The sequence below is a fragment of the Carassius gibelio genome, chromosome A5 (genome assembly GCF_023724105.1).
Source record: "Carassius gibelio isolate Cgi1373 ecotype wild population from Czech Republic chromosome A5, carGib1.2-hapl.c, whole genome shotgun sequence".
Classification (NCBI taxonomy): Eukaryota; Metazoa; Chordata; class Actinopteri; order Cypriniformes; family Cyprinidae; genus Carassius; species Carassius gibelio.
Window position 1 is genome coordinate 10,735,793 of NC_068375.1, and position 26,359 is coordinate 10,762,151.

The 26,359-nt window shown below is 40.6% G+C and overlaps 2 protein-coding genes across 3 annotated transcripts; one reads left to right on the plus strand and one right to left on the minus strand.

The window, feature by feature from the left end:
- The first annotated feature begins 3,186 nt into the window (after window positions 1-3,186).
- On the plus strand, window positions 3,187-11,105 carry lman2la (lectin, mannose-binding 2-like a). 2 transcript variants are annotated; one of them, XM_052591695.1, is made up of 9 exons: window positions 3,187-3,389; window positions 4,728-4,846; window positions 5,022-5,139; window positions 5,236-5,318; window positions 5,873-5,905; window positions 6,016-6,177; window positions 6,247-6,361; window positions 9,624-9,743; window positions 9,814-11,105. In XM_052591695.1, exons 1-9 carry the CDS (start codon window positions 3,272-3,274, stop codon window positions 9,954-9,956), a joined length of 1,011 nt encoding a protein of 336 aa, XP_052447655.1. In that variant the 5' UTR covers window positions 3,187-3,271; the 3' UTR covers window positions 9,957-11,105. The 2 variants fall into 2 exon arrangements, with proteins under 2 accessions (XP_052447655.1, XP_052447656.1); XM_052591696.1 differs by lacking the exon at window positions 3,187-3,389 and adding an exon at window positions 4,261-4,418.
- A 5,582-nt stretch (window positions 11,106-16,687) lies between these two features.
- Window positions 16,688-26,357, minus strand: wbp1 (WW domain binding protein 1). Its single transcript, XM_052591697.1, has 4 exons — window positions 26,214-26,357; window positions 25,300-25,402; window positions 20,782-20,949; window positions 16,688-18,849 (listed from the first exon to the last, which is right to left on the minus strand). Exons 1-4 carry the CDS (start codon window positions 26,274-26,276, stop codon window positions 18,473-18,475), a joined length of 711 nt encoding a protein of 236 aa, XP_052447657.1. The 5' UTR covers window positions 26,277-26,357; the 3' UTR covers window positions 16,688-18,472.
- Between the last annotated feature and the right edge of the window lie 2 nt (window positions 26,358-26,359).

Consider the following 26,359-nt stretch of genomic DNA (forward strand, 5'->3'; position numbering starts at 1 on the left):
CCACCATGGCCTCCCTTCGATCCTGGGCTCGTGTGGGATGGATCAGAGCCGCTGTCTCACCATAGCAGACGGAGAGGGGAGAGGAAGCACATGTCTGCCAAGCCAGCGCCACTGCACAAAATGGCCGCCAGCCCAGTGCCGCTGCCCAGGATTGCCACCAGCCCAGCACCACTGCCCATGATGGTCGCAAGTCCAGCGCCACGGCACAAGATGGACGCCAGCCCAGCGCCATGAGGCAAGATGGACACCAGCCCAGCGCCACTGCCCAAGATGGCCACCGGTCCAGAGTCATGACACAAGATGGCTGCTTGCCCAGTGCCTCTGCACAGGAGGACAGCCACAGCTGACCCTCCAGAGTCGAGTCAGGTTCCAGTTGACCCTCCAGAGTCGAGTCAGGTTCCAGTTGACCCTCCAGAGTCAGGGCTAGTCACCGTTGACCCTCCAGAGTCAGGGCTAGTCACCGTTGACCCTCCAGAGTCAGGGCTAGTCACCGTTGACCCTCCAGAGTCAGGGCTAGTCACCGTTGACCCTCCAGAGTCAGGGCTAGTCACCGTTGACCCTCCAGAGTCAGGGCTAGTCACCGTTGACCCTCCAGAGTCAGGGCTAGTCACCGTTGACCCTCCAGAGTCAGGGCTAGTCACCGTTGACCCTCCAGAGTCAGGGCTAGTCACCGTTGACCCTCCAGAGTCAGGGCTAGTCACTGGTGAAATTCATGGACAAATGCAAGTCACCAAATATCTTCATGGGCAAAGGCAAGTCCCCAATGATCTTAATGAACAAAGGCAAGTCACCAATGATCTTAATGAACAAAGGCAAGTCACCAATGATCTTCATGAGCAGAGTCAAGTCAGCATTGATCTTCTTGAATCCAGTCTATACACCATGGGTTTACCAGAGTCTCTCCACGTCTCTGTGGAACTACCAGAGCCTCCCCATGCCTCTGCTGAACTTCCAGAGCCTCGTCACGTCTCAGCCGAACTCTCTGAGCGCTCGACTGATCCTGTCGTGGCCACGGAAGCTACCCTTAACTTGTTCATGTTCTCTGTTTCAGACTTGCCTAACCAGACTTGCTCTCCTGTTAATTCGATCCCACTGTGGTGGTCTTCTGCGCCGCCCTGGTGGGCTTCTGTCTCAACCACACGGATGTGGTGGTCCTCTGCGCCGCCCGAGTTGGCCTCTGTCTCAACCGTATGGCTGTGGTGGGCCCCAGTTCCACTTGCTCCACCCTGGAATCCTGCACTGTCCTGGGTCCATGAATGCTCTGACCCACCCTGGTCTCCTCGTTGTGTTGTTGGGTTTTCTTTTTTCCTGTCTCTGTTCCCCTCTATGAACCTGGCCCTCCGTCCCTCCCCCTGATCCTCCACCAGTCCACCTCCCTCCTGGTCTCTTGTTTTGTCGGTCACGTCTTGGAGCGTCTGGTAGTCTCTCCGTGGGTGGGGGGGGGGGAGGGGGGGTATTGTCTCAGTGTCTGGTTTGTGCTCCCTGGGTAACCACTAGATGTCCTCCTTCCCCACGGTGTCTGTCCCTTCCTGAACCACGATCTCTGTCTCCTCATTGCACTCCGCTGTCCCTGGTCATTAATCATTGCACTCAGCCAATTCCCCATTAGCATTGTCATTTCCCTGTGTATTTATACCCCGTCTGTTTTAGTATGCGTCACTGAATCCTTGTATTGATCACGCCACTTCCGAGTCCTGTTTATGCCTGTGTGTTTTGTTCTGTTGAGTTGATTTCCACCTTGGTTTTGACCCCTGCCTGGATTGAATTGATGTAACGGTTTTCCCTTATTAAAGAAACCTTTACTGCTATTGGATCTACCTGTCCTCTGTTCTTGTGTGGATATTGTGACACTTATTGGAAAAGATTAATTTATATTAGTGTGAATTCAATAATAATCATGTTTAATCATTTTAGACAAGATTTTACTAAAGGGTACAATGATAATTAGAACTGTTTATTAAATTCATATACATAAAGTGTATCTTTATTTCCAGTTTGTAGAGTCCATTCATTGCAACGTTTAATCTGATTCTCATGTTTAAGTTATCTTGAAAAAGAAATTAAGCTATAGGCTACTGCCCAATTACTTGGTTTTAAAACTATATTATTATCCAATTTATGGGCCTTAAAACATCTAAAAATGCACACATGTAGGTGTGGAAAAGAAACACCTAGAAATCTCACACGTGTCTCGATAAGTATACACTTTGCTGTGTTTCTCGGGCGTGTTCTCCATCCTATGTGTGGTTGATATCTGATTCAGATCTGAGATCAGATCAGAAGCTGTATGTTGAGTTCTTGTGTTCACACACAGTCAGACACGCTATACTGTAGCTGAGATAAGGGGTCGTCTACAAATCACACTCTCTTACACACGTCATAGGATTCTGATTTTACCTCATCTGATGTTTGTGCTTCATTTAAAACCTCAAAAGTGATTGGTTAATGGAGGTTTAAATCCAGATTGATGAGTGAGAGTGTAAAATCTCCACATTCAATAAAAATTCATCAAAAAACAATTGAATATGTCCTTTCATTTAATTGACATGAAGTTGTGTATATTAAAGTGTGAATTGATAAAGCAACCATTTTCCTGCACTGTTTTTTTAAGGGATAATTCACTTCCTAACCCGTAAGACCTTTATCCACCTTCGGAACACAAATTAAGATTTTTTGATGAAATCCGACAGCTTTATGGCCATTATTAATGAAATAATTTTCATTTTTGGGTGAACTATCCCTTTAAGATAACTGATAATATGACCTGATGTTTGGCGCTGGCGCTGGTGATATTTTGTGATAGTCCCTAACTCAGTTCTTACGCAATATACACCGGAAGGAAGGCGACTCTAATAATGAAAATAATAATAATACATTAGCAGTGAATTACTATATTGTGTATTTGGTTTGCACATTCTCTCTCATTTTCTAAAGTATGAAGCGTGCACATAAAATAAAACAATTATATAAAATTAATTTAAAAAGGGCAAATTCGGTGGTCTATAAAATGTTATAAATGTGTAGCGTAACTACTTACTTCACACGTTTCGTTGCTGTTTTAGCAAATCGCAAATCTTTTATGATCATTTATCTTCGTTCCCGTTTGCTGATGTGTGGGAGGGCTAATGTTTGATTGACAGATGAGAGAGCCAGTAGATGCGCGCCGTGTGAACAGCAGCAGCCAATCAGGTGGTACCATTGACCGATAGTGGGACTCGATGGCCGCGAGTGTGATTCCAGTGGACGCGTTTAAAAAGCTTTGAATTAAATCATGATTTCTGGATCATCGTTGATTTTATTTGCAGTGATCAGTGTAAGTTTATGTGATGACGGTCATGAAATGGAAGAGTTTTTAAAGCGAGAGTATTCACTGTCCAAGCCTTACCAGGGTAAGAGACACAAATGCATTATAAATTCGTTGTTCTCTCGTTTGCCTATTATCATCATGATAATTATTATACGTAACGTTATGTGATATACGTTATCATTCTGACACAGGAATGAAAACTGTTTTATGCCATGTCTTTGGCTGCTGCATTAGATTGTGTGTTTGCATGGCTAGGTATTAGTGTGTGTTTGTTTGAGATAGAGAGCGCGCGCGCAAAGGGTGTGGTACTTTTCCCCAGTTTTCTCAAAAACTATTGGTCCTAAAGACATCAATCAAAGTGTAGACTGTATAATAGGTATTGCCCCGGAGAATGAGCACACAAGCATTGTGGGTAATGAGAGAGTGGACAAGTTAGCTAAACAAGCTGTTAAAAAAAGAGAATATTGAAGTAAATATTAAGTTGTCAAAGTCTGAAGGAAAGAGTGTAGTATGGAAAGAAGCCATTAGAGAATGGCAAAATCAGTGGGACAGGGAAACTAAAGGGAGACATTTGTATGCTATTCAAAATAAAGTAGGGGTTGTGAAGAATAGGGGAGGGAATAGAAAAGAATAAATAGTTATGACAAGATTAAGGATAGGTCATAGTAATCTGAATAGCACATTACACATTATAAAAAAGCACCCAACTGGTTTTTGTGGTTGTTGTCAGGTTGCAGAAACTATAGAGCATGTGTTGTTGAGTTGCAAACAATATGAAGAACAGAGGAAAAATATGATGGAAGAGTTAGGAAAAGTTGGAATAATAGAGACAGGAATGAGGGAAATACTGCAAAGTGAGGAGAAAGAACAAAGCAGAGGAAATATTTTGGTTTTTTTTTTTTAATCAAGAACAGGTCTGATAAGAATAGGATGTAAATGGATATTAAAGGAAAATAAATCCGGAAGATGGCGGTAGTGCAACAATAATGGATGCAAGCTGTCGATAAACCCTAAAGAAGAAGAAGATGCGCACACAAGCATGCTTATGTCTTTCTACAACGGAGGAGTGGTCACTGGCGTGCGGTGAATAGCGAAAAGTGTACGGAACATGGTTAGTCTACGTTACCCACAAAGATAGTAATAGCAGTAATTTTATTTTTACCTTGAGGGGGAACTATTATATATATTTTTTTGGTCCCCATGAGGAAAACAGGTTATAAACCATACAGAATGAAGTTTATTTTAATTGTAAAAATGCAGAATTTCCTGTGATGGGTAGGTTTAGGGCTAGGGTTAGAGTAAGGGGATAGAAAATACAGTTTGTACAGTATTAAAACCATTACATCTATGGAATTAACCTAGAAAACACGAAATCCTAACATGTATGTGTTGTGTATTGTATGATGTGTGTGTGTTTCAGGTATCGGTGTGTCGGGTTCATCTCACTGGGAGCAGATGGGAGACGCTCTGGTCACCACCGATCACGTGCGTCTCACTCCAGACCAGCAAAGCAAACAGGGAGCTATTTGGAGCCGAATAGTAAGTCAGCATCACTTACTAGTGTGCTTACTACGATTTTCTTATTAAACAAATATAATCATAACTCTAACCAACCCTGCCCTAACCATTAACTAGTCCTAAAAGCAGAGGAAATGGTTCATTGGTTCATGACTAGACACTGTGTGTGTATTTTTATGGTTGTGTGTGTGTGTAGCCGTGTCATCTGAGGGACTGGGAACTACAGGTGCACTTTAAGATTCACGGTCAGGGGAAGAAGAATCTGAATGGAGACGGTCTGGCCATCTGGTACACCAAGGAGCGCATGCAGAAAGGTCAAAGCTGCAGATGCTCGTTTCATTGAGTCGAGACTGATCTCTGGTCAGGGTTTGTTTGCTAATAACTGTAGATTATCCCTCACCTGTCTGCAGGTCCGGTGTTTGGAAACAGGGATTTCTTCACAGGACTTGGCGTGTTTGTGGACACCTACCCCAACGAGGAGAAACTCATGGAGGTACAGAAATCAAACACTGCCAGCACGATCAATGACATTACAGTATGTATCTGTGTGTAGGACTTAGAAAAAGCCTTTTGCAAATTTGCAAATCTGTTGTTAGACAGTGATTTATGTTGTTTGCTGTTGTGTTTCAGAAGGAAATATCAGTTTATTTATTTAAAGATTCATGCGGTGGTATTTGTGTATTTAGGACTCTGATACGGTCCACACAAAGATCTTGCCTTCATTCAGTCCATTTCTTACATGAAGAGATCGTTTATAGCAGCACAGTATCTTTAGATGAGTTTGACGAAGAGATCTGAAGAATCACACAGAGCGTGTTCGTATTTTTAGTTTGTATTTCAAACCTGATTCAAGAGAACATGTTGACGTTTCCATCTCCACTCATGTTTCACTCATTCCTGTACACTCTGTTCTGATCAACAGAGGTTTATGTGTCTGATTCTGGTGAACACTTCCCTAGTCAATCCAACCAGGACAGTTTAACCACAGTGTAAATCAGTCATTTCTGATCATGTGTGCCTGTTCCGTTTGTATGTGTCTGTTTTTAGGCCCAGAGGAAGAGATACACGCCCCGCACACAGGTAATAAACCGCTCACTAGTTCACTGACTATCATAAGTGATTTTCTGTTGACTAGTAGTTTGATCACATGCTAAGTTCATTCTGCTGTCGTCTCTTCTGCTTGTCATCAGAGGATATTCCCGTACGTGTTGGCCATGGTGGGCAATGGCACCATAAGCTACGATCACGAGCGGGATGGGCGGCCCACAGAACTAGGCGGCTGTAACGCCATGGTGCGCAACCTGAAGCACGACACCTTCCTGTTCATCAGATATGTCCGGCGCAGACTCACGGTGAGGGACGCCTGCCATAGACCCAGACTGTCCTTCCTGATGTCACACTGACGTGTGTGTTTGGTGCAGATCATGCTTGACATCGACGGGCAGCACGAATGGAGAGACTGTCTGGACGTTCCTGGCGTGCGTCTGCCGCAGGGCTTCTACTTTGGCATTTCAGCTATCACTGGAGATCTGTCAGGTGATAAACGCTACTGAAACCGTTAGTCAACATTATCAGCAAATAGTTTTGTTCTTGAATAGTAATATTGTGTAATGTAAGGATCTGCAATAACATGATTTGACCAGCGGGGCACTGTAATGCCTCAGTCAACATAAAATGAGTTAACATAAAAATTAATCAAATTAATCAGAATTTTCAGTGGATTAATCATGATTAATCACTATTTGCAATTACACCTGAATACTAACCATTTTTTTTTTTTCTGAAATGCATACCAAAAGATAAATAACAGGACACAGATACATAATTTTCATGTATTGATTCATCAATATGTGGTTCTTTTTTTCTGAATTTCAGAAGTTTAACATTTACTTAGATCAAATTTACCTGAGCACTATATCAAACCATGCCATTTAACTACAGATAGTGTAAGAGTTTTAGGTGAACCAGTGGTTAAATATAGCCACATATCTATGAAATTATGCATAGAGAAACTCGAAAGAATGAACTCAGAAACACAAACATGCGCCACCATCACATAAGCAGCACTCTGGGCACTCTTGTTTTTGGGAGGTGTTCATTTGCTCTGCCACAATACTTTAGGATCGATATTTTCACGTTCTGAAGGCTTCAAGTGCCCGTAAAACCAAGTAAAAATGCATATGCTTTTCCAAACAGCTGTAATTTTCGCTGCATTGCATGTGGTCGTTCTGCGCCTGCGCAGTGTGAAACACAGGATGCTATTACAGGAAGAAGCTCCAGCGTATCAACTACCAAAGTCGTCTCTATTTATCGAGCTTGGCATGAATGTATTTGAGAGTAACTGGGGTAAAACCTTAAGCTTCTTCGGTGTTTTCGTCGCGGTGCTCGCCGCTGTTTTTTACTATCTTGAGAATTCAGAGATCGACGAAACTTTCCTGACCTGAATAATTTGTCACACTGCGCATGAGTGAAATGCGTTAAAATTTTTGACGTAATTAACAACAAACAACTAATTAACGTCGTTAACGCGCTATTTTTGACATCCCTAATTATAATTCTAATATTAGTTTTGTCCTATAAGCACGGGGGTGGACACATTTATGGCTTAGCCATGTGTATTTTTAATTAAGCGTGCCATTGAAGCATTCAGTGCTAAGAAGGACTGTAGCCTTGACTCATCTCGGAAGTATGATAGGGCGCATCCTACCCTTTGGCTTTCACAAGCTGTGTCCAAATTCAGGGTCTGCATCCTCCTTAGGATCCTTCCTACCCGGTTGAAGGAGGAGGAGTCCTCCGACGACCGCAAAAACCGGAAGTCGGTGTTTGTGAATTTGGACAGCCTACCCTTCTTTCAGTTCCCTCCCTTACCCGTTGCTCATATCCTGTCGCCTAGCAACCGTGACAGCGCTAAGCAAGACGCGGGTGAAGAGCTCATCGTTCTCTCCCCGGAGCTTTATAAACACTTCTGTCTGCTCTTTCGTCCTTAGAAGCGTTAAAACAGCTTCAATCACTAACAAATAAGCTTTGTGTAAGGGGATATTCACACAGGCAGTAAGGAAGAAGCTAGTTTACGAAAGTAAAGTTTTTTTTTTTTTTTTTTTACATATACACGTACAAATGTATAAAAAAATGCTTAACGCTAAAACAAAATGCCTAACTAGAAAACCACTGAAAATATATATTTTTGAAAAGCCAGTTTTTATTAAACATCGGAAATAATACTCCTCCCCCACTCCGCTACCGCTCGCTTCGTCCTGCCGAAAAGAATTATGGGATAGGTAGGACGCGAAAGGATCCACCACACCCATCCTTCCAATTCGGGGAAAAGGAGGACGCATTTGTGGGCCGCATTTGAAGGATCCTACGAATTTGGACAGCCTTCGTCGCGGCGCTGTGACGTAACATCCTTCAAATGAGTACTCCGAAGGATGTAGACCCTGAATTTGGACACAGCCTCATTTCTAAAGTTGCACCCTCCGGAGGGGGCATTAGTCAGTCACATATGTCATTAATGCCATCTCATTCAGAAAAGAAACAAATAACATTTACTGTTATTCAGTGTAAAGCAAGAATCTAGAGTTTGAGCTTGCAAAATATCTACAGACACCGCAACGAACAATCATAATATATGATTTTAAAAACATAATTCAACATGTAATACATCCAAAAAATATGTATTTTCATGTTATATCAATTTACTGCAGTGCTGCAGTCCTACAGATTTAAAGTTTGCGTTCTTTTAATTCAGCTTCGATAGGGTGACCATACCTCATTTTCCCAGGACATCTGACCAGGTTTTCTAAATTGCCAGGTTATGGCTTTGTCATGCTGTTGTTTTCATAGCTGCTGCTGTAGGTAATGACTGAAAAAGGGGTTTGACCAATAAAGACACAAGTGCAGGCATTGTTCATAATCAATCAGTAGCTTTCAGTCAAAGCAATGCAGATACACATATACATGATGTATTAGGACTGTAGAGAGCATAGGTGTGTTTGACTTGAGGCAGCGCTGGGCAGACCGATTTGTGTTTGCCATCAAAATACCGTGACCCTGATAAGAAGCTGAGAGTGCCGTTTAGATATGTGTTAATATATGCTGCACGCTTTCCTCTCAATGACAAAATAAACACAAAAACTATACAGCGTTGAGAATGCAGCAGTTAAGAAAGCACACGCTTATTTATATAAAACTTTATACTAACTATATACTATGTTGAAGCAGCTTAACAGTATGAAAACAGTGTCAGTTAGCATTATAAACTGGTTTTCTGCTATAAAGCAGCTCTCCGGTGTGGAGCTAGCTAATAAATCTTTTATTAGTGAATGCACAAACTTTTTTTAAATTGAAATGTAAAAAACAAAAAATGTAAATAAAAAAATTAAATTGAAGTGACTTTTTGGTTTAAAGCGTGACCTTGCTCCGGTCTCTTTTGTTTATCGAAACATTATAAGGTATTTTAATAGAGATAAATGTGAATAAAAATGAATAGTTTATCTGAAAATAAAACCTGTATAATGGTAATAAATTGGTTTGACATTTTCAAAAGCTGGTGTTTACCATGTTTTATTTATTAGTAAGAATGTGTAACACAGTATTTAAATAATTACAAGAGCTTAATAATTTATCAAACCCTAGTGGTTAACTAGTGAAATAATCGATTAATCAACCTAATGATCATTAGATTACATGATCATCAGAATAATTTTCCCTGAAAGGCACACACACGACTGCTTCACATGATCCATCTCATGATCCACTGCTCAGCTCCTGTGTGTGTGTGTGTGTTTGTGTGTGTCAGATAACCATGACCTGATCTCAATGAAGCTCTACCAGCTGACCATCCTGCGCAGCAAACAGGAGGATGTGGAGGAGCAGGAGGTGCTGATACCCAGCGTGGACAACATGGAGCTACTGAGACGTGAGTATGAGCTGTTGAAGAGTAGTGCATGCTGACACACGCAGACGTGTGATGCGTGTGTGTATCTCAGCGTACACAGATGCAGAGGGCATGAGCAGCATCGCCATCTTCTTCAGCGTGCTCTTCTCCATGCTGGGTGTGTTTCTCCTGGTGGTTGTGGGACTCGTGCTGTACGGACACTGGAGCGAAAGCAGACGGAAACGCTTCTACTGACCCGTTCTCATCTCAGCACTTCCTGTCTGAATGTTTCTGTACTCTGTGAATGATGTGGTCCACTGAAGTTCTGACCGTTTGGACCTCTGAACACTCAACCCGTTGTCAGGTTCCAGCTTCAGATGACATGATGATGAGAGCATCACAAGATCTGAACTCTCCCTGCATCCTGCGCTTCTGCTGCCTTCATTCTCATAACAGACCCAATATTTATTCTTTATTATTTATTTATTGTACAGAGCATGCACCATCTTGTTGTTTTTTTTGGCAAAATGATTATTTGTCTCTATTCAAATGGGAAATCTAATGATCTTATGGAATTGAAATGAAAATGTTGTTGCTTTTATGCCCTTTTATCTGTATGCCACTACTGTAATGCTAAACACTGAGCATTCAACACTTGAAAATGTGTCACTCTGAGCTGAATGTAAATGCTAGTGCTGTGCTGCAGCGTTCAGCTCTAACTCTAATCAAACATGCCTTTAACAAGCTATTCAGTATTTTCAGGATTATTGAGTCAATAGGCAGGTGACATTTTTTCAGGATTGGAGTTGAACACTGTAATACAGCGACTTTCTAAGACTAAGAGTAACTTTCCTACTCCCATCTAAATGAACAAATACAATGATGTCTATCATCAAGACTCAGATCTGTAGATGTTATTGAAAATCAGATGGACATCAGTCTTCACTCTGTAATGAAAGACCATTCTCCAGGTCAAGTGAATCTGAAAGACTACTTTTAAGTAAAAAAAAAAAACTTTTGAAAAATACTGAAAATTCCTCCTGATGTTACCATAATGAATCAGCATTGAAGTTGTGTGATCATTTAGTGTGTGATATGCAGTGATAATGTGTTAAAATCTGCAACTGTACTCGAGTCATCTACGTTTCACTTCTTTGTAAAAGAGCTATTTTGCTGGAAAGTGTGCAGATGAGTTTGCGCTGATTATGGATGACCGGAGAGGACAGCACAAAATCACGAGGATTCAGGACTAGTACCTTCACCTTCTCCCCTTTCGGTATGGCCTGAGTAGAAATCCTTGTTGTTTGACATCTGAAATGACAGCATCAAAGAATTGAATTTCCATTAACACTTCAGTTGCTCCATTAAAGATGACAAATAAACATTAGACATTTAAAATCTTAATTGAGTCACGAATACTATTTCGTAAATTGCCTCTCATAATGTGCATGAATTTGTCTGTCTCTGCAGCATTTGAAGATAAAAATCACCCATATTGTTGAGGTTGAGCATCTGTCCGAAGTCAGTAATTTCCTGTAAATGGGTCAGACTTTCGATACATTAGCCACTACTGTTAATAAAGTAGAAGAATAAAGGAGCAGTAAACACCGTTTGACAAACACCAGTCTGTATTAAGCAGCATAATGGAAAGTTTATGTATAGTTAACATAATCCAATGTGTATTCCAGAAAGCAAGGTTTATTTACCGTAACATATACCTTGAACTCTCAGTAAATTGGCCAAAACCTTGTTTACTTGAGGTATGTTGGTTCCAAAAATGCATCCAGGAGTAAATTCTCTCAACTCGAATATCTTCTTGGTTTTAATCAAAGACTAGAGTACCCAATACGTGTCACTCGTATAGTACTGAATTGGGGAAAAATGCAATGCTCAATATGGCTGCTCTATCGAAGGAAGCTCCGCCTTTTGAATAAAAAAAGCTAATCACTAAAGTCATTGTGTCACTGCAGCTGACGTTAGAAGTCCTGTTTGCTAGCAAGCTAAGACTGAACATGCACACTGATTGGTCTAGTCTGAATAATAAGCTTTTTATTTAACGCTATTAGAGCAACGGAAACAACATTTATGAAACCGTTGTCAGATTTCATTGGTTATTTCAAATATGGAATTTAATCTTAAGTTTGGTGAACATTTTTTAATTTGATGTTTCCCCATTTAAAGAGATGGGAGCTGCACTTCCCTGCCTAAGAGACATTTCAAAGATGGCTGCCGAGTGACATGACTTGCCTTACAGTACTTTGGTTTTAACACACACGACATTCTCAACAGAGCAACAAATCGATGAGTCACCATTGGAAACCGACTGCTAAGGAAAAAGCATGATATGCTGCTGCTTTCTTCTTGGTCTTCTTCATCAATGGTCATTTACATTATAGATATGTATAGGTAGATGGCTGCCTCATTGACAACTCCAAGCATGCAGACATGTCCCTCGATCTTGCTAATGGCAACTTTACGTCATTCACCATAATATTCAATGAATATTCGAAGATGCCACAATCCTGCACAGCTGATGGTTGTAAAAACCACCAGGATTTAAATTCCCAAAGAAATGGGATAACCTTTCACAGGTGAGAATGTGTTGGTTTGTGTTTTAAAATGTATTAACTCAATATTAACATTTTTGAATGGTGTCAAGTTGACCCTTCGAATATAGTGGACCGTTTACGTATATTGGCCTATAGTAACAGTCGCTAATGAGGAATCTACATGTACTATGTTGACAATGACGATAAGTGAAAGCGATAAAAATAAGTGATAATCATCAATAAGTGTGCATTACTATGGTCATTCAAAGTAAAAATCAGTGTAACTTGTCTATAAAGAAGAAACAAAGCATGGCATCCGATTCCAGGCCTTTCCGCTCCTTGAGTTTCTCCACTGCTCGAAATCTGCTCCAATATTTAAGCGGGTCCTACCCCTTTCCTGATCAAAACCATTCTTTTGAATGTTTTGTTTCTCTGAAATTTTCATCTTTTTTTCTGCAGTCTCTCTCTATCTATATTTTGATAACAGATGTATTTTAGGCTAGGCCCACCCAATTTGCTCTGCGTCCAACACAATGTAATTTTTGGCTACCCTAGTGATAATGGAAGTGCCCTTTGCTCGGTTTTTACTATACTGAACATATTATAAATGCAAATTATTATATTATAAATGCAAATTATAAATGCAACACTTTTGTTTTTGCCCTCTTTTTCATGACATGAACCCAAAGATCTAAGACTTTTTCTATGTACAAAAAGCGCTATTTCTCAAATATTGTTCACAAATCTGCCTAAATCTGTGTTAGTGAGCACTTCTTTGCCGAGATAATCCATCCACCTCTCAGGTGTAGCATATCAAGATGCTGATTAGACAGCATGATAATTGAACAGGTAGGCTGGCCACAATAAAAGGCTACTCTAAAATGTCCAGTTTTATCACACAACACATTGCCACAGATGTCGCAAGTTTTGAGGGAGCGTGCATTTGGCATGCTGACTGCAGGAATGTCCACTAGAGCTTTTGCCATTGAATTGAATGTTCATTCCTCTACCATAAGCTGTCTCCAAAGGCATTTCAGAGAATTTGGCAGTACATTCAACCGGCCTCACAAAGGCAGCCCAGGACCTCCACATCCAGCATCTTCACCTCCAAGATCATCTGAGACCAGCCACCCACAATCGGTTTGCATAACCAAAGAATTTCTGCACAAACTGTCAGAAACTATATCAGGGAAGCTCATCTGCATGCTTGTCATCCTCATCTGAGTCTCAACCTGACTGCAGTTCATCATCCTAACTGACTTGAGTAGGCAAATGCTCACATTCAATGGTGTCTGGCACTTTGGAAAGGTGTTCTCTTCACGGATGAATCCCGGTTTTCACTGTACAGGTCAGATGGCAGACAGTGTGTATGGCTTCATGTGTGGGTGAGCGGTCTGCTGATGTCAATGTTGTGGATCGAGTGGCTCATGGTGACGGTGGGGTTTATAGTAGGGGCAGGCGTATGATATAGAAAACGAACACAGTTGCATTTTATTGATGGCATTTTGAATGCACAGAGATACTGTGACGAGATCCTGAGGTCCATTGTTTTGCCATTCATCCACAACCATCACCTCATGTTGCAGCATGATAATGCAGCCTAAGGCACACCTGTGCGATAATCATGATGTCTAATCAGTATCTTATCTCATTAAAGGAGAAGTGCTCACTAACACAGATTTAGACAGATTTGTGAACAGGGTTAGGGTGTTAGTGAATCTGCCAAAATTGATCCGCGATTAACGGTGATACCTGTAGCAATAGATGGAATGAACTATCTGACGAGCCAATGTCAAAACAGAGCTGTGCTTTAAGTGATGCAGATTAAATTCAGAGTAACAAAACTAAGGCAGCAACAAGTCTGTGTTGCCTTTAGCAGCTTTTACAGGTAAATATCACTTAAAGCTCTTCTTTGATGTGTCCTTTTTTGCAATGGTTGAACAATCTAATTTTTAAATTAAATAATTAAAAGTCAAAATATTTAAGGCATTATTTAATTATTATACTATTAATAATTAACTTCATTTGTTGTTAACTAGATAAGCGTTTAAATGATTTTGCACTGTTGGTGTCTGGGCATATTGGGCATGAAACTTTGTGACTTCCTGTACTTGCTATACTTCATATTTTATAATAAATCCAAAAGCAAGACATGAACAAAAATAGGTAGATAAAAAGGCAACTGAGCTAATGGGTGATCCTCTGCTTCCATCTACTGGATATAATGGTTATTTCATGTCATTTTCATCTTAACTCTTTGTTTTCCACCAGGAGAAAATGTATTTTTCATGAATGGCAGAGCCAAAAAAATCTATCGAAAAAGGCTTTAAAAATGTAGGGTTTTATTACATTTACTTTACCAATTTATTTAGCTCTTCTGCATTAAATTGGTTGATTTAACATAGTTGTCAACTAATAAAACTAGCAAAGCTGAAAAAAAAAAAAACATTCCTCAGGTCAAGAGAGGCTGTCAGCAGTGGCACTAATTTCAGTTTAAACTCAACAATTGAATGGAACATACAGTATTGTTCAAAATAATAGCAGTACAATGTGACTAACCAGAATAATCAAGGTTTTTCGTATATTTTTTTATTGCTACGTGGCAAACAAGTTACCAGTAGGTTCAGTAGATTCTCAGAAATCAAATGAGACCCAGCATTCATGATATGCACGCTCTTAAGGCTGTGCAATTGGGCAATTAGTTGAATTAGTTGAAAGGGGTGTGTTCAAAAAAAATAGCAGTGTGGCATTCAATCACTGAGGTCATCAATTTTGTGAAGAAACAGGTGTGAATCAGGTGGCCCCTATTTAAGGATGAAGCCAACACTTGTTGAACATGCATTTGAAAGCTGAGGAAAATGGGTCATTCAAGACATTGTTCAGAAGAACAGCGTACTTTGATTAAAAAGTTGATTAGAGAGGGGAAAACCTATAAAGAGGTGCAAAAAATGATAGGCTGTTCAGTTAAAATGATCTCCAATGCCTTAAAATGGAGAGCAAAACCAGAGAGACGTGGAAGAAAACGGAAGACAACCATCAAAATGGATAGAAGAATAACCAGAATGGCAAAGGCTCAGCCAATGATCACCTCCAGGATGATCAAAGACAGTCTGGAGTTACCTGTAAGTACTGTGACAGTTAGAAGACGTCTGTGTGAAGCTAATCTATTTTCAAGAATCCCCCGCAAAGTCCCTCTGTTAAAAAAAAGGCATGTGCAGAAGAGGTTACAATTTGCCAAAGAACACATCAACTGGCCTAAAGAGAAATGGAGGAACATTTTGTGGACTGATGAGAGTAAAATTGTTCTTTTTGGGTCCAAGGGCCACAGGCAGTTTGTGAGACGACCCCCAAACTCTGAATTCAAGCCACAGTACACAGTGAAGACAGTGAAGCATGGAGGTGCAAGCATCATGATATGGGCATGTTTCTCCTACTATGGTGTTGGGCCTATTTATCGCATACCAGGGATCATGGATCAGTTTGCATATGTTAAAATAGTTGAAGAGGTCATGTTGCCCTATGCTGAAGAGGACATGCCCTTGAAATGGTTGTTTCAACAAGACAATGACCCAAAACACACTAGTAAACGGGCAAAGTCTTGGTTCCAAACCAACAAAATTAATGTTATGGAGTGGCCAGCCCAATCTCCAGACCTTAATCCAATTGAGAACTTGTGGGATGATATCAAAAATGCTGTTTCTGAAGCAAAACCAAGAAATGTGAATGAATTGTGGAATGTTGTTAAAGAATCATGGAGTGGAATAACAGCTGAGAGGTGCCACAAGTTGGTTGACTCCATGCCACACAGATGTCAAGCAGTTTTAAAAAACTGTGGTCATACAACTAAATATTAGTTTAGTGATTCACAGGATTGCTAAATCCCAGAAAAAAAAAATGTTTGTACAAAATAGTTTTGAGTTTGTACAGTCAAAGGTAGACACTGCTATTTTTTTGAACACACCCCTTTCAACTAATTGCCCAATTGCACAGCCTTAAGAGCGTGCATATCATGAATGCTGGGTCTTGTTTGTTTTCTGACAATCTACTGAACCTACTGGTAACTTGTTTGCCACGTAGCAATAAAAAATATACTAAAAACCTTGATTATTCTGGTTAGTCACATTGTACTGCTATTATTTTGAACAATACTGTACAAAGGATATGGAGGACATAGTGACAGCAATTGCTGTAGCTAAGGCTCATAAGCACAACTTTTAATGTGACAATCTGTTACTGTAAATATGAAGATTGTACTCTATCAGCAGGAGTTCTGCAAGTGATTTTACCCCCCCAGATATTAGTACCAAGTTGGTCAAGAATTGCCTGCAGATTTATTTCCACACTACAGATTTCTATTAGTCATCGTCAGTACAGTATGTTGTCTCAGTCAAACATAATGATGTGAGCAGATGAACATCAAAAACACACAGGGACGGCTCAGTTCCAAAGCTGGTTTATTACTTTTATTACAAAAATAAAATACAAATGACTATAGAGACACAGCAGACGTCTTACTAAAGAACCGATAGTAGAAATGCCACACAGCTTTCAGTGCTGGAACCACAAACGTGTCTGGAGATCTGTGAGCATTTCCAAATCAGCTGCTATTTGGCAGAAATCATCATCATCATCATCACTAGTTACTATTAGAAAACCTCACGGACTGTCAGATGAGTCAAGTATAGGCCAATTCACACCGCACAGACAAACACCAACAAAAAAGTTGCCCGTGTGATTTAGAAGTTTATGAAAAATAACTGTCATGTTTACACTTTAGCAACAGACACTGACAAATGCTGATTGAATATGTTCACTCGGACGAAAATAAACCCCAAAAGGGGAACACACGGATCAGACAAAACCCCTCAAAAACGTGTTTGTTGCCGTTTATTTGTACGCTGTGAATTGGCCTTAAAATGCATTACACACTTAAGCTGAGCACTACTATTATAAAGGAGTATGAAGTCAACAGCTCATGCTTATAGATCCATGATGCAGATTTGCGCTGTGATTTGGCTTGGTATTAAATGTCTTTATTATAAACACACATTTGACAACAGACTTGGAGCTGCTCAATGTCAAAGGCTTTATGTTTGAGAGCACCTATGTAATGTGATTGACACAAGCGTGCTCAAAACAAAATCTGAAACCTGAAATGATCCAAAACGCCTCAGATTTCACCTGTAAATGGTGATCAATCCATAAGAAACGAGGCATTGTGAACAGAGTAAGTACACAAACTAAGGGAAACAAACTCTATGACAGGACGGACACAGTAATGAGTGTCCGGTGAAGAAATGAACATGAACTTATTTGATTTGATTATAGAGAAAAGGAGTTGTTTGAATCACGTGAACATGAACGGTATTGCTAAACAGATGCCGCCGCGCTAATGCAGCTCACAAAGAGTCCTCATTTTTTGCATAGCCTAGTTAGTTAGTTCATCTAGATCTACACCAGGAAAGGCACAGAATCTGTAAACTTTGTGAGAATTGGGATGGAGTTAAAGAATTTTGAGAGGATGACAGCGTCCTTCAGTGCAACAGGAAACAAAACAGGGTTTGCAGCCATGTTCAGAGGGTTGACAGAGACAAGCATTCATGGAAACAAACACGACTGACATCAGAATACCAAATGAAACATTCTGATCTAAATTTTAGCCCTTAATGCAGGTAAACGTCAGTCTTCCTCTACGACATGACACTCATCGCCGCCTTTTGTGGCATCTTCTGATCATATCTGTGCTTCACCAATAAACATAAATCATAGATCATAAATCATGTGACTGCAGCAGGTCACACACGGGACGCCACATCCAGATCAACACAAGCTTGTTTACAGCAGTGTATGAAACAGGTAAGGCCACGATGAGATACACACACGAGACGATCAGCTGACTGTTTTTATCTGCTCGACCGGCTCTCATGGGATTCCTCAGCACACAAACATCATAAAAAAGAACATGTGCCACCCTGTGTGTTTGAGACAGTGTGTGCGTGTCTCCTGCGGGAGGAGACATGTGTCGCTCTGTGTGTGTGTGTGTGTGTCTCGCTCTGGGCTGAAGTCTCGGTGCAGCTGTGAGAAACAAACAGTGGTGTGGATCAATCGCTCAGTCTGTTAGAGGAAAGCGAGAGGGATGCTGGGAAACGGACAAACACGACGCAGTCAAGACTGTAGAAAAAGTCTGTCACAAACTCCCTCATTCCTGATACTGACAGGCTGTCACACCTGGCGGTCGGTGGTGGCAGCGGGTTCGGGCGAGAGCTCATTGCTGGCAAGGGTTTCACACTCGGAGCAGCAGCCGCCGTCGGCTCCCTGACACAGCGATTCCTCCTCGGGCCCCGAACCCTCGTCCAGCTGGCACACACACACCTCGATGCCCGAGTCGCCCGTCACATGTCTGCGCCGCCCATTGGGCTCCTCGTCCTCGTCCACTTCCACAGCCGTCTCAGGCACAGGCGGCTCCAGGACCACGGCCGCTTCCGTCCTGCTGGCGAGCACTGGGACGTCTGGGGGTGACTCTGTGTAGGGCGGAGGGGGCGTGGGCGGATGGGCGATCACCTCCTCATAGTCGGGTAACTTACAGTCTGTCCAGAACCCTGAAAGTGAAGGACACAAACGTGTCAGAGTGTTGCTCAACTTGACCAAAATAACAGACACAGCTGCTGCGCTCGTTTCAGAGGTGACGTGACGCACATTACAGCCCCATTACCAAACAGATGACAGGAGCATATTAGTGGAAGCTGGACGAGTGTCTCCATGTGTCTGACTAGCTAGAGTGAATGCTGTTAAAGGTGCTGTAGGGAATTTTTGTAAAAAAATATTTTTTACATATTTATTAAACCTGTCATTATTTCCTGACAGTAGAATATGAGACAGATAATCTGTGAAAAAAAATCAAGCTCCTCTGGCTCCTCCCAGTGTCCTATTGCCATTTGCAGAAAGTCATGCGCTCCCGGTAAAAAACAACCAATCAGAGCTGCAGTCCGTAACTTTGTTTGTGTTCACAATGTAGAAAAATGTATATAATAAACGAGTACACCATGAATCCATTTTCCAAACCGTGTTTTTAGCTTGTCCTGAATCACTAGGGTGCACCTATAATAAGTGTTTATATTCAGACTATTTTAGATTGCTTCAGGGATACCGCGGCGGAGTAACCCAGTACCTTTGTGATTCTTCATAGACATAAACAGAAAGAAGTAGTTCCGGCTACGATGTTCTTCCGCAAGACGCAAGCAGTTCTGTTTATTAACCACTAGAGTGTCAAAAGTTACCGACTGCAGCTTTAACTGGTTGGTATTACGGAGGACTGATGAACTAGGCTGAATATGGATCCGACTCTTCTGAATGTACATTTGTTTTTAATGACAACTGATAAAAGTTCACATTTGCCTTCACTGAAATATAGCAGCTTTTGAGTCATATTGGCTAATATTACATTATATTTAGCTGAGAACATCACCTTTGTGAACATCTTTGAGAACTTTTGTGTCATGGAAGAACAAAAAGCATAGAGATGAGTAAATGAGGTTATGTTATTTTAAGGTCAAATTTTAATTATTAACTTTTGCCTCAATCTCCTAATTTGCTACTTTTTAAACAGTTAGTAAGACAGTTGTTAAATTTAGGCATGAAGTAGGATTAGGGGATCTAAAATATGGCCATGCAGAGTAAGGCATTAATATGTACTTTATAAGTACCAACAAACAGCCAATATGCTAGTAATATGCATTCTAATAAGCAACTAGTTAATAGCGAGAACTTGTCCCCAAAGTTAAGGCTCATTTTAATGTGTGCGTGAATGAGTCCCTTAATTCACAGCATGACCTTCTCAAGGTTTGCACTATAAGCTAAAGATATCTGAACACCCTGGTCAGTGCATGTCAAGCGAAACCAACATTGTACTGTATTTTCTGATGATTTCTCTAAAATTGCGTATCTCCTCCGTGAACTACAACTCTGAGTAGCAAAAGCTGCTCCATCTGAGAGCACGTGACAAATACATTTAATAAAATATTTTTACTCCAAACTCCCTTCATTACTTCAGTCAAGTGTTTGAAATAATTCCTTCTGTGAGATGATGTGGCTTCTCAAACAGAATAATTAAAATATTTGATTGAATTCTAAGCAGTGATAACGTCGATTAGCATTTCATTATAGATATACTTTATGATGATGAAAATCATAAGAAGAACTCAGATAAACCATATATTGCCGTAGTCGTGTGTTTATTAGTCATGTTGAATCAATGAAAGCAGTTAAATCTTCTGTTTATTCAGTGATTTTTCCTGGATTCATTTCCTGGATTTCTTCTTCTGGGCATATTTGGATTTTCAGCACGAGATCGCCCTCTGGCCTTCAGATGGAGATTTTACTACTGATCACAGAACTGTGCTTCACTGAGAGGTACGCATGACAATCGCACCTTCTGTGTAATCGTGATTTATTGCCTTTGCAATTTAATTTCAATTATCTGTGCAGCCCTAGCGCAAATCAGGCATCTGTGATGGTGTGAAGACAGTACTCACGTAGGTTGAGAGGAGGAGGAGTGACGAAGGAGCTGGAGGCACCCTGATATGCCATCAGACTGATCTCCCTCTGTCTCTGCTCCTGCTGCAGGCGCATCTTGACGCGCCGGTGTCTGTATGCACAGCAGCAGCTCAGCATGATGATGAGGGTCCACACCAACCAGAACCCTACAGACACACACCATCATCACCATCAGTCCTTGCATACCGTCACATTGCTCTAAATATCAGTCATGTGATCAATGCCAACAATCCGATCGCATCTCTAGATGATTGACAGGTGGCTCTTCATGTCTTTAAGAGACTCAATCAAATGTTTAATATCAGTAATTCACCTGATTCAACAAATAAATTGTTGATAATCATTTTCAGCCCAAAAGCAATTTTAGTATTTACAGAAATGATGTTTCCGTACAGATATATATGTACAGTGCATAAATGAGCACACCCCTCTGAAACTTTAATTCAGCAATTACTCTTTACCTAGAAGACATGTTAGAGCTCTTTACAGATATGATGATCCAGCAGAAAATGTTGTTGTACAAAAATGAGTACACCATTCTGAAAGTTACTAAATAAAACAAACTAACTAAATCTGGTGTAAGTTTAAGGCAATTTTTGATCAACAGGTAAATATGTTGGACCAAAACTGTTAAAGATAAGCAATTTATTGACAAATCACTTTTACATTGGGTTTGCATATAATGTGTCTTAGCACAACCACCCTACAATGTCAAAAATCCACTCACTACTTTTTTTTAATCCCCCCACAAAACATTAATCAAGCGTTTTAATTTTCTGAGTAATATGATGTTATATTGCTCAGGCACCACCCACAACCACTGATGGACTGGCCCATGTTAGCATAGCTCTGCCCCTCAGCCAGTTGTACGCTGTCTGACATTTTCTCCGTACTCAAACAGTTGTAGTCACAAGCAGTTTTGGATCAGAATCAAGGGGCGCTCACACTAGACTTTGAACGTGCAGAATTTTTTCGGATGCCTCTGCAAATATGGCTGGGAGCAGGATATAATGGTTTCTCCTCAGTTATCACAACATGGATAAGTCTCACACTTTACATTTTTTGATTATTTACAAATCACCTTTCCTCTTCCACATAAGAAAGGGGCGGGGTGAGCAGATATAATTAGCATTTAAAGAAACATGCACCGAAACTGCTCCCTGTGAACAGAGCTGTTTTTTTTTATTTTAAAGGGTGCTGTTTAACACAGATACTGAGGAATTTTAACCAAAGTATGTTGCAGACATTTTAATAAGACCCTAAAAATCGTACCAACTTGTGGAAAAAAGGCATCCGATGTCCCCTTTAAAAGTGAAATATAGCCATACTTAGGCTTAATGGTGACAACAATGGGACCAATTGAGAGAGAACTGACTGGAGATTTATTTCTTAGCACAAAAGAGGACAATGCTACAAGACCACCGAATCACAGTTTGAAAATCAAGTGTGAAAATATACAAAGGTAAAACAGCAATTCAAAAACATTGGACTATATTGTATATTTGAATAATCAGGAGTTCACTTTAAGCTCTGTGTCTCAGAGCCGACAAACGCTATGAAAAGGGTGACACTTTATCTAACCGAGTAAGATGCAGCCTGCAGAAGTGACATGTTTATCCACACCAGAACTACCTAGTGTAAAACTGAACAGTGAAATGAATTAAATTTAGTGAGCTGATTTCACTCAAATAATAAGGAAAGTTAATTGAACTTTAATTGAAAAACAAATGTTATGTGAATAGAAGATTTATTTGTAGTAAGCTTAAATTAAAATGATTGAGTTTTCTAGTTTCCAGCATACTTTGCATCAGACTATAAGGAGAATAAATGTTGAAATTAAGTGTAATTGTGTTTTTGCACTAGATTAACATGGGGATACTTAAGTTAGTATTTAATGTTGTGTTAGCATTTACAGAGGTTTCTGTTATGATGGTTTTGTAGTGTTATCGCTGTTGTGAAGACTAGAGCCTGTGGTTAGGTTGAGGATGGACAGCTAAATGTTAAGACTATATATACACTGCATGTTGTTTTGACTATTTATGTGCAAGGTAGAGTATTTAAGGTAGCTATGTTAGCATGTCCTAGTGTGGTGTTGCTACTAGCACTTACACTATCTCACAAAAGTGAGTACACCCCTCACATTTTATCAACCATTTTAGTATTTCTTCTCAAGGGACAATACTATAAAAAATTTTACTTGGATATATTTTAGAGTAGTCAGTGTGCTCCTTGTATAGCAGTATAGATTTAATACCCTCTGAAAATAACTTAACATACAGCCATTATTGTCAATATAGCTGGTTACAAAAGTGAGTACACCCTATGTGACAACAATGCTGCATGTCCTATTCATCATGTTCATGTTTTTGTCTTCTTGACAGGACCATACAAATTTGTGTATCTTGTATTATGTAAAATGTGGTGCTTTGGGGAACAATTATCTCATACATGGCACCTCATGGCAAAGAACTCTCTGAGTATCTGTAACGGAAGCCAGCGAGTAGGTGCTGTGCAGGTAAACCTCACTCCCCGATTTCAAGAGATGCACTAGCGACAAATACTAGTGGCTGCGGTCATTAAGCCTCCTTGTCAGTGCGTCTGTATCTCATGCTGAACCTGGGTTCGAGGCCCACTCGGAGTGGCGGTGAGGACCCAGGAGAGAGGGGTTACATATCTGAGAATTAGAATTGTTGCTCTCAACAAAGATGGCCTAGGCTATAGGAAGATCAGTAACACCCTGAAACTGAATTACAGTATAGTGCCCAGGGTCATACAGTTTTTTTCCTCGATCAAAGAAGTTGAGTCTTTGTGCTGTGCTACAGGTGCAGAAGCTCGCTTCATAAATCAGATGCATGAGTGCTGAGAGGTTGCAGAAGTGGAAGGTCAGCTTGTCAGTTCTCTGACCATAGGACACACATTGCAACTAGTCAGTTTGCATGGCTGTCATCCCAGAAAGAAGCCCCTGCTGAAGCTGGATCACAAGAAAGCCCGCAAAGAGTTCGTTGAAGATAACCTGTCCAAGAGCATGGATTACTGGAACTATGTCCTGTGGTCTGTTTGGCTCAGATGGTGTCCAGCATGTATGGCGACACCCTGGTGAGGAGTACCAAGAAAATTGTGACTTGCCTTCAGTCAAACATGGTGGTGGTAGCATCATGGTCTGGGGCTAAATGAGTGCGGTTGGTGCTGGGGAGCTGTGCTTCATTGAGGGAAACATGGATTCCAACATATACTGTGACATTCTGAAGCAGAACATGATCCCCTTCCTTCAGAAACTGGGAAGAAGGGCAGTTTTCCAACATGATAATGTTGGAAAACATTATCTAACATTACCTAAGATTACAACTGCCTTGCTGAGGAACCTGAAGATGAAGGTGATGGTGTGACCAAGTATGTCTCCAGATCTGAACCCTATTGAGCGAAAGGTGGAGAAGCACTAACACTCAGCAGCTCCGTGATGTCACTATGGAGGAGTGGAAGAGGATCCCAGCAACAACCTGTGCAGCTCTGGTGAATTCCATACCCAGGAGGATTAGGGCAGCGTTAGATAACAATGGTGCTCACACTGTTTTGACATGTTCACTTAGGGTGTACTCACTTTTGTTGCCAGCTTTACTGACAATAATGGCTGTATGTTAAGTTATTTTCAGAGGACAGTAAATCTATACTGCTATAAAAGCAGCACATTGACTATTCTAAAATATATCCAAGTTTAATTTCTATAGTATTGTCCCTTGAGCCAATGTGGTTGCTGAAATGTGAGGGGTGTACTCACTTTTGTTAGATACTGTAACTAAAATGTTTTGAGTGAAGGTGATTTTTATTCTAGACAAGCGGTTTATCATTATCATTATGATGAATAAGGAGGGACTGAGAACAATTCTAAGCTCTACTAATTAAAAAAAAAAAGATATTGCTTACTCAAATATTTTGAGGGAAATAAGTTTCCTAAAATGTTTTGAGTATACTCAACTTCGGGTTTCAGAGTGTAGCCAAAGCACAACTTTTTCCGAAAGCCAATATTTACAAAATATTGACTTTCTGGGAATCCATATTCTGGTCTCATAAAACCAAGTCAATAATTTTGGATCTGACAGCATCCACAGTGTTATGGTGTTGCTAGATGAGTACAGTGAGAAGTCCCTGATTCCTAGTGACATTCAGTTCTCTTCTATCGGGATGTATGAGTACTGAAGGTGTGAGGGAGTTGTGCTTTATCAATGATGTCATGAATTACCATAATGAGAATACAGAGGAAAATGTATTTAAATATAGTTTCAATGTCACAATGCAAAAAACGAGCCACAAAACAAGCTTTGTTTTCATTAAGTTTTTCAATCTAATTTTATTCCTTTTGATTTTGAGCTGAAATATGAAGTGAACATGCTCAGGCTGGTGGACCAAACACCTCACTAGCATTGTACTGTCATGCGTGTGAGCCTGAACCACATACGGATGGATGGGTGGGTGTTTGTGTGTGTGTGTGCTGCACTTACACCAGAGCTCGTAATAGTATGTGCAGCACTCGGTCTCACCACAACAGTAGCCCATTTCACAGCGGTACTGTTCATTGTTCACGCCGAAACAAAACTCCTTCCCCTGTCAAACAAACACAAGCATTGAGTGAAAGACAACAGCACAGATCTGAGCTCTTCATCATGCACACTCCAGGCTTTACATCAGCGTTTGTGTTGGAGGACTGACAGTAAACACTCTCAACACTCGGAGAAAGAGTGTGACTCCTTTATTATGAGCACAAAGGCAAATTCATCTTTGAAAACCAGACTCACCAGTCAAAATCTGATTTCTGTGTCAAAAAGCCCATATTAGTCTAAAAATTATAGAGACAAAGTAATGCAAGTGTAGTTGAAATCAAACAATAAATATGAAACATTATATATAATAATATAACATTTACTAAATTGGGTACTCCAATATAATACTGTATAAGGAAACACTGTGTTGCCTGTTGGACAGGTGAGTCTTTGTTTGCTTGTGAACTATGATGGGCGCTGGACATTTTACCTACACGATAACCTTTAAAAACAATCGGTACGAGTCAAACCGAAACCTCACAAAGACACAAAGCCGGCGAACTAACTAAACACCCCACAGACATACTGCAAAACACTGCAGACACCGCATAATCACAAACACTTAAGTACAAAACAACAATAATAAACACCAGTTTTATCTTTTCATGTCCCGAATGTCTGTGACTTTAAAATGTAAAATGTTAATATTGGTTTTAAATATGTCCCGTAAGAAAGGACATAAGGTGTTTATAACCATTGTTACACGATGCTGGTTTTATGGCTTTATCGGAGTTGTTTATCGAGGCCTCGCTCCGTGCTGATCCCGGAGCTCGAGTTCAACACTCGCCGCCTCAAAGGACGCGCCGCCGGCTTACCTGAACTAAACACGTCCCTGTACAGAGAAGCCCCACCACGGAGCCCAGCAGCTTCTGTAGCATCGTGCTGCGTTTTTCTTTCCAAACTCGAGCGGAATCATAAAGCTTCAGTTGAACAGACGAGATGACTGTCCGCGCGACATGTC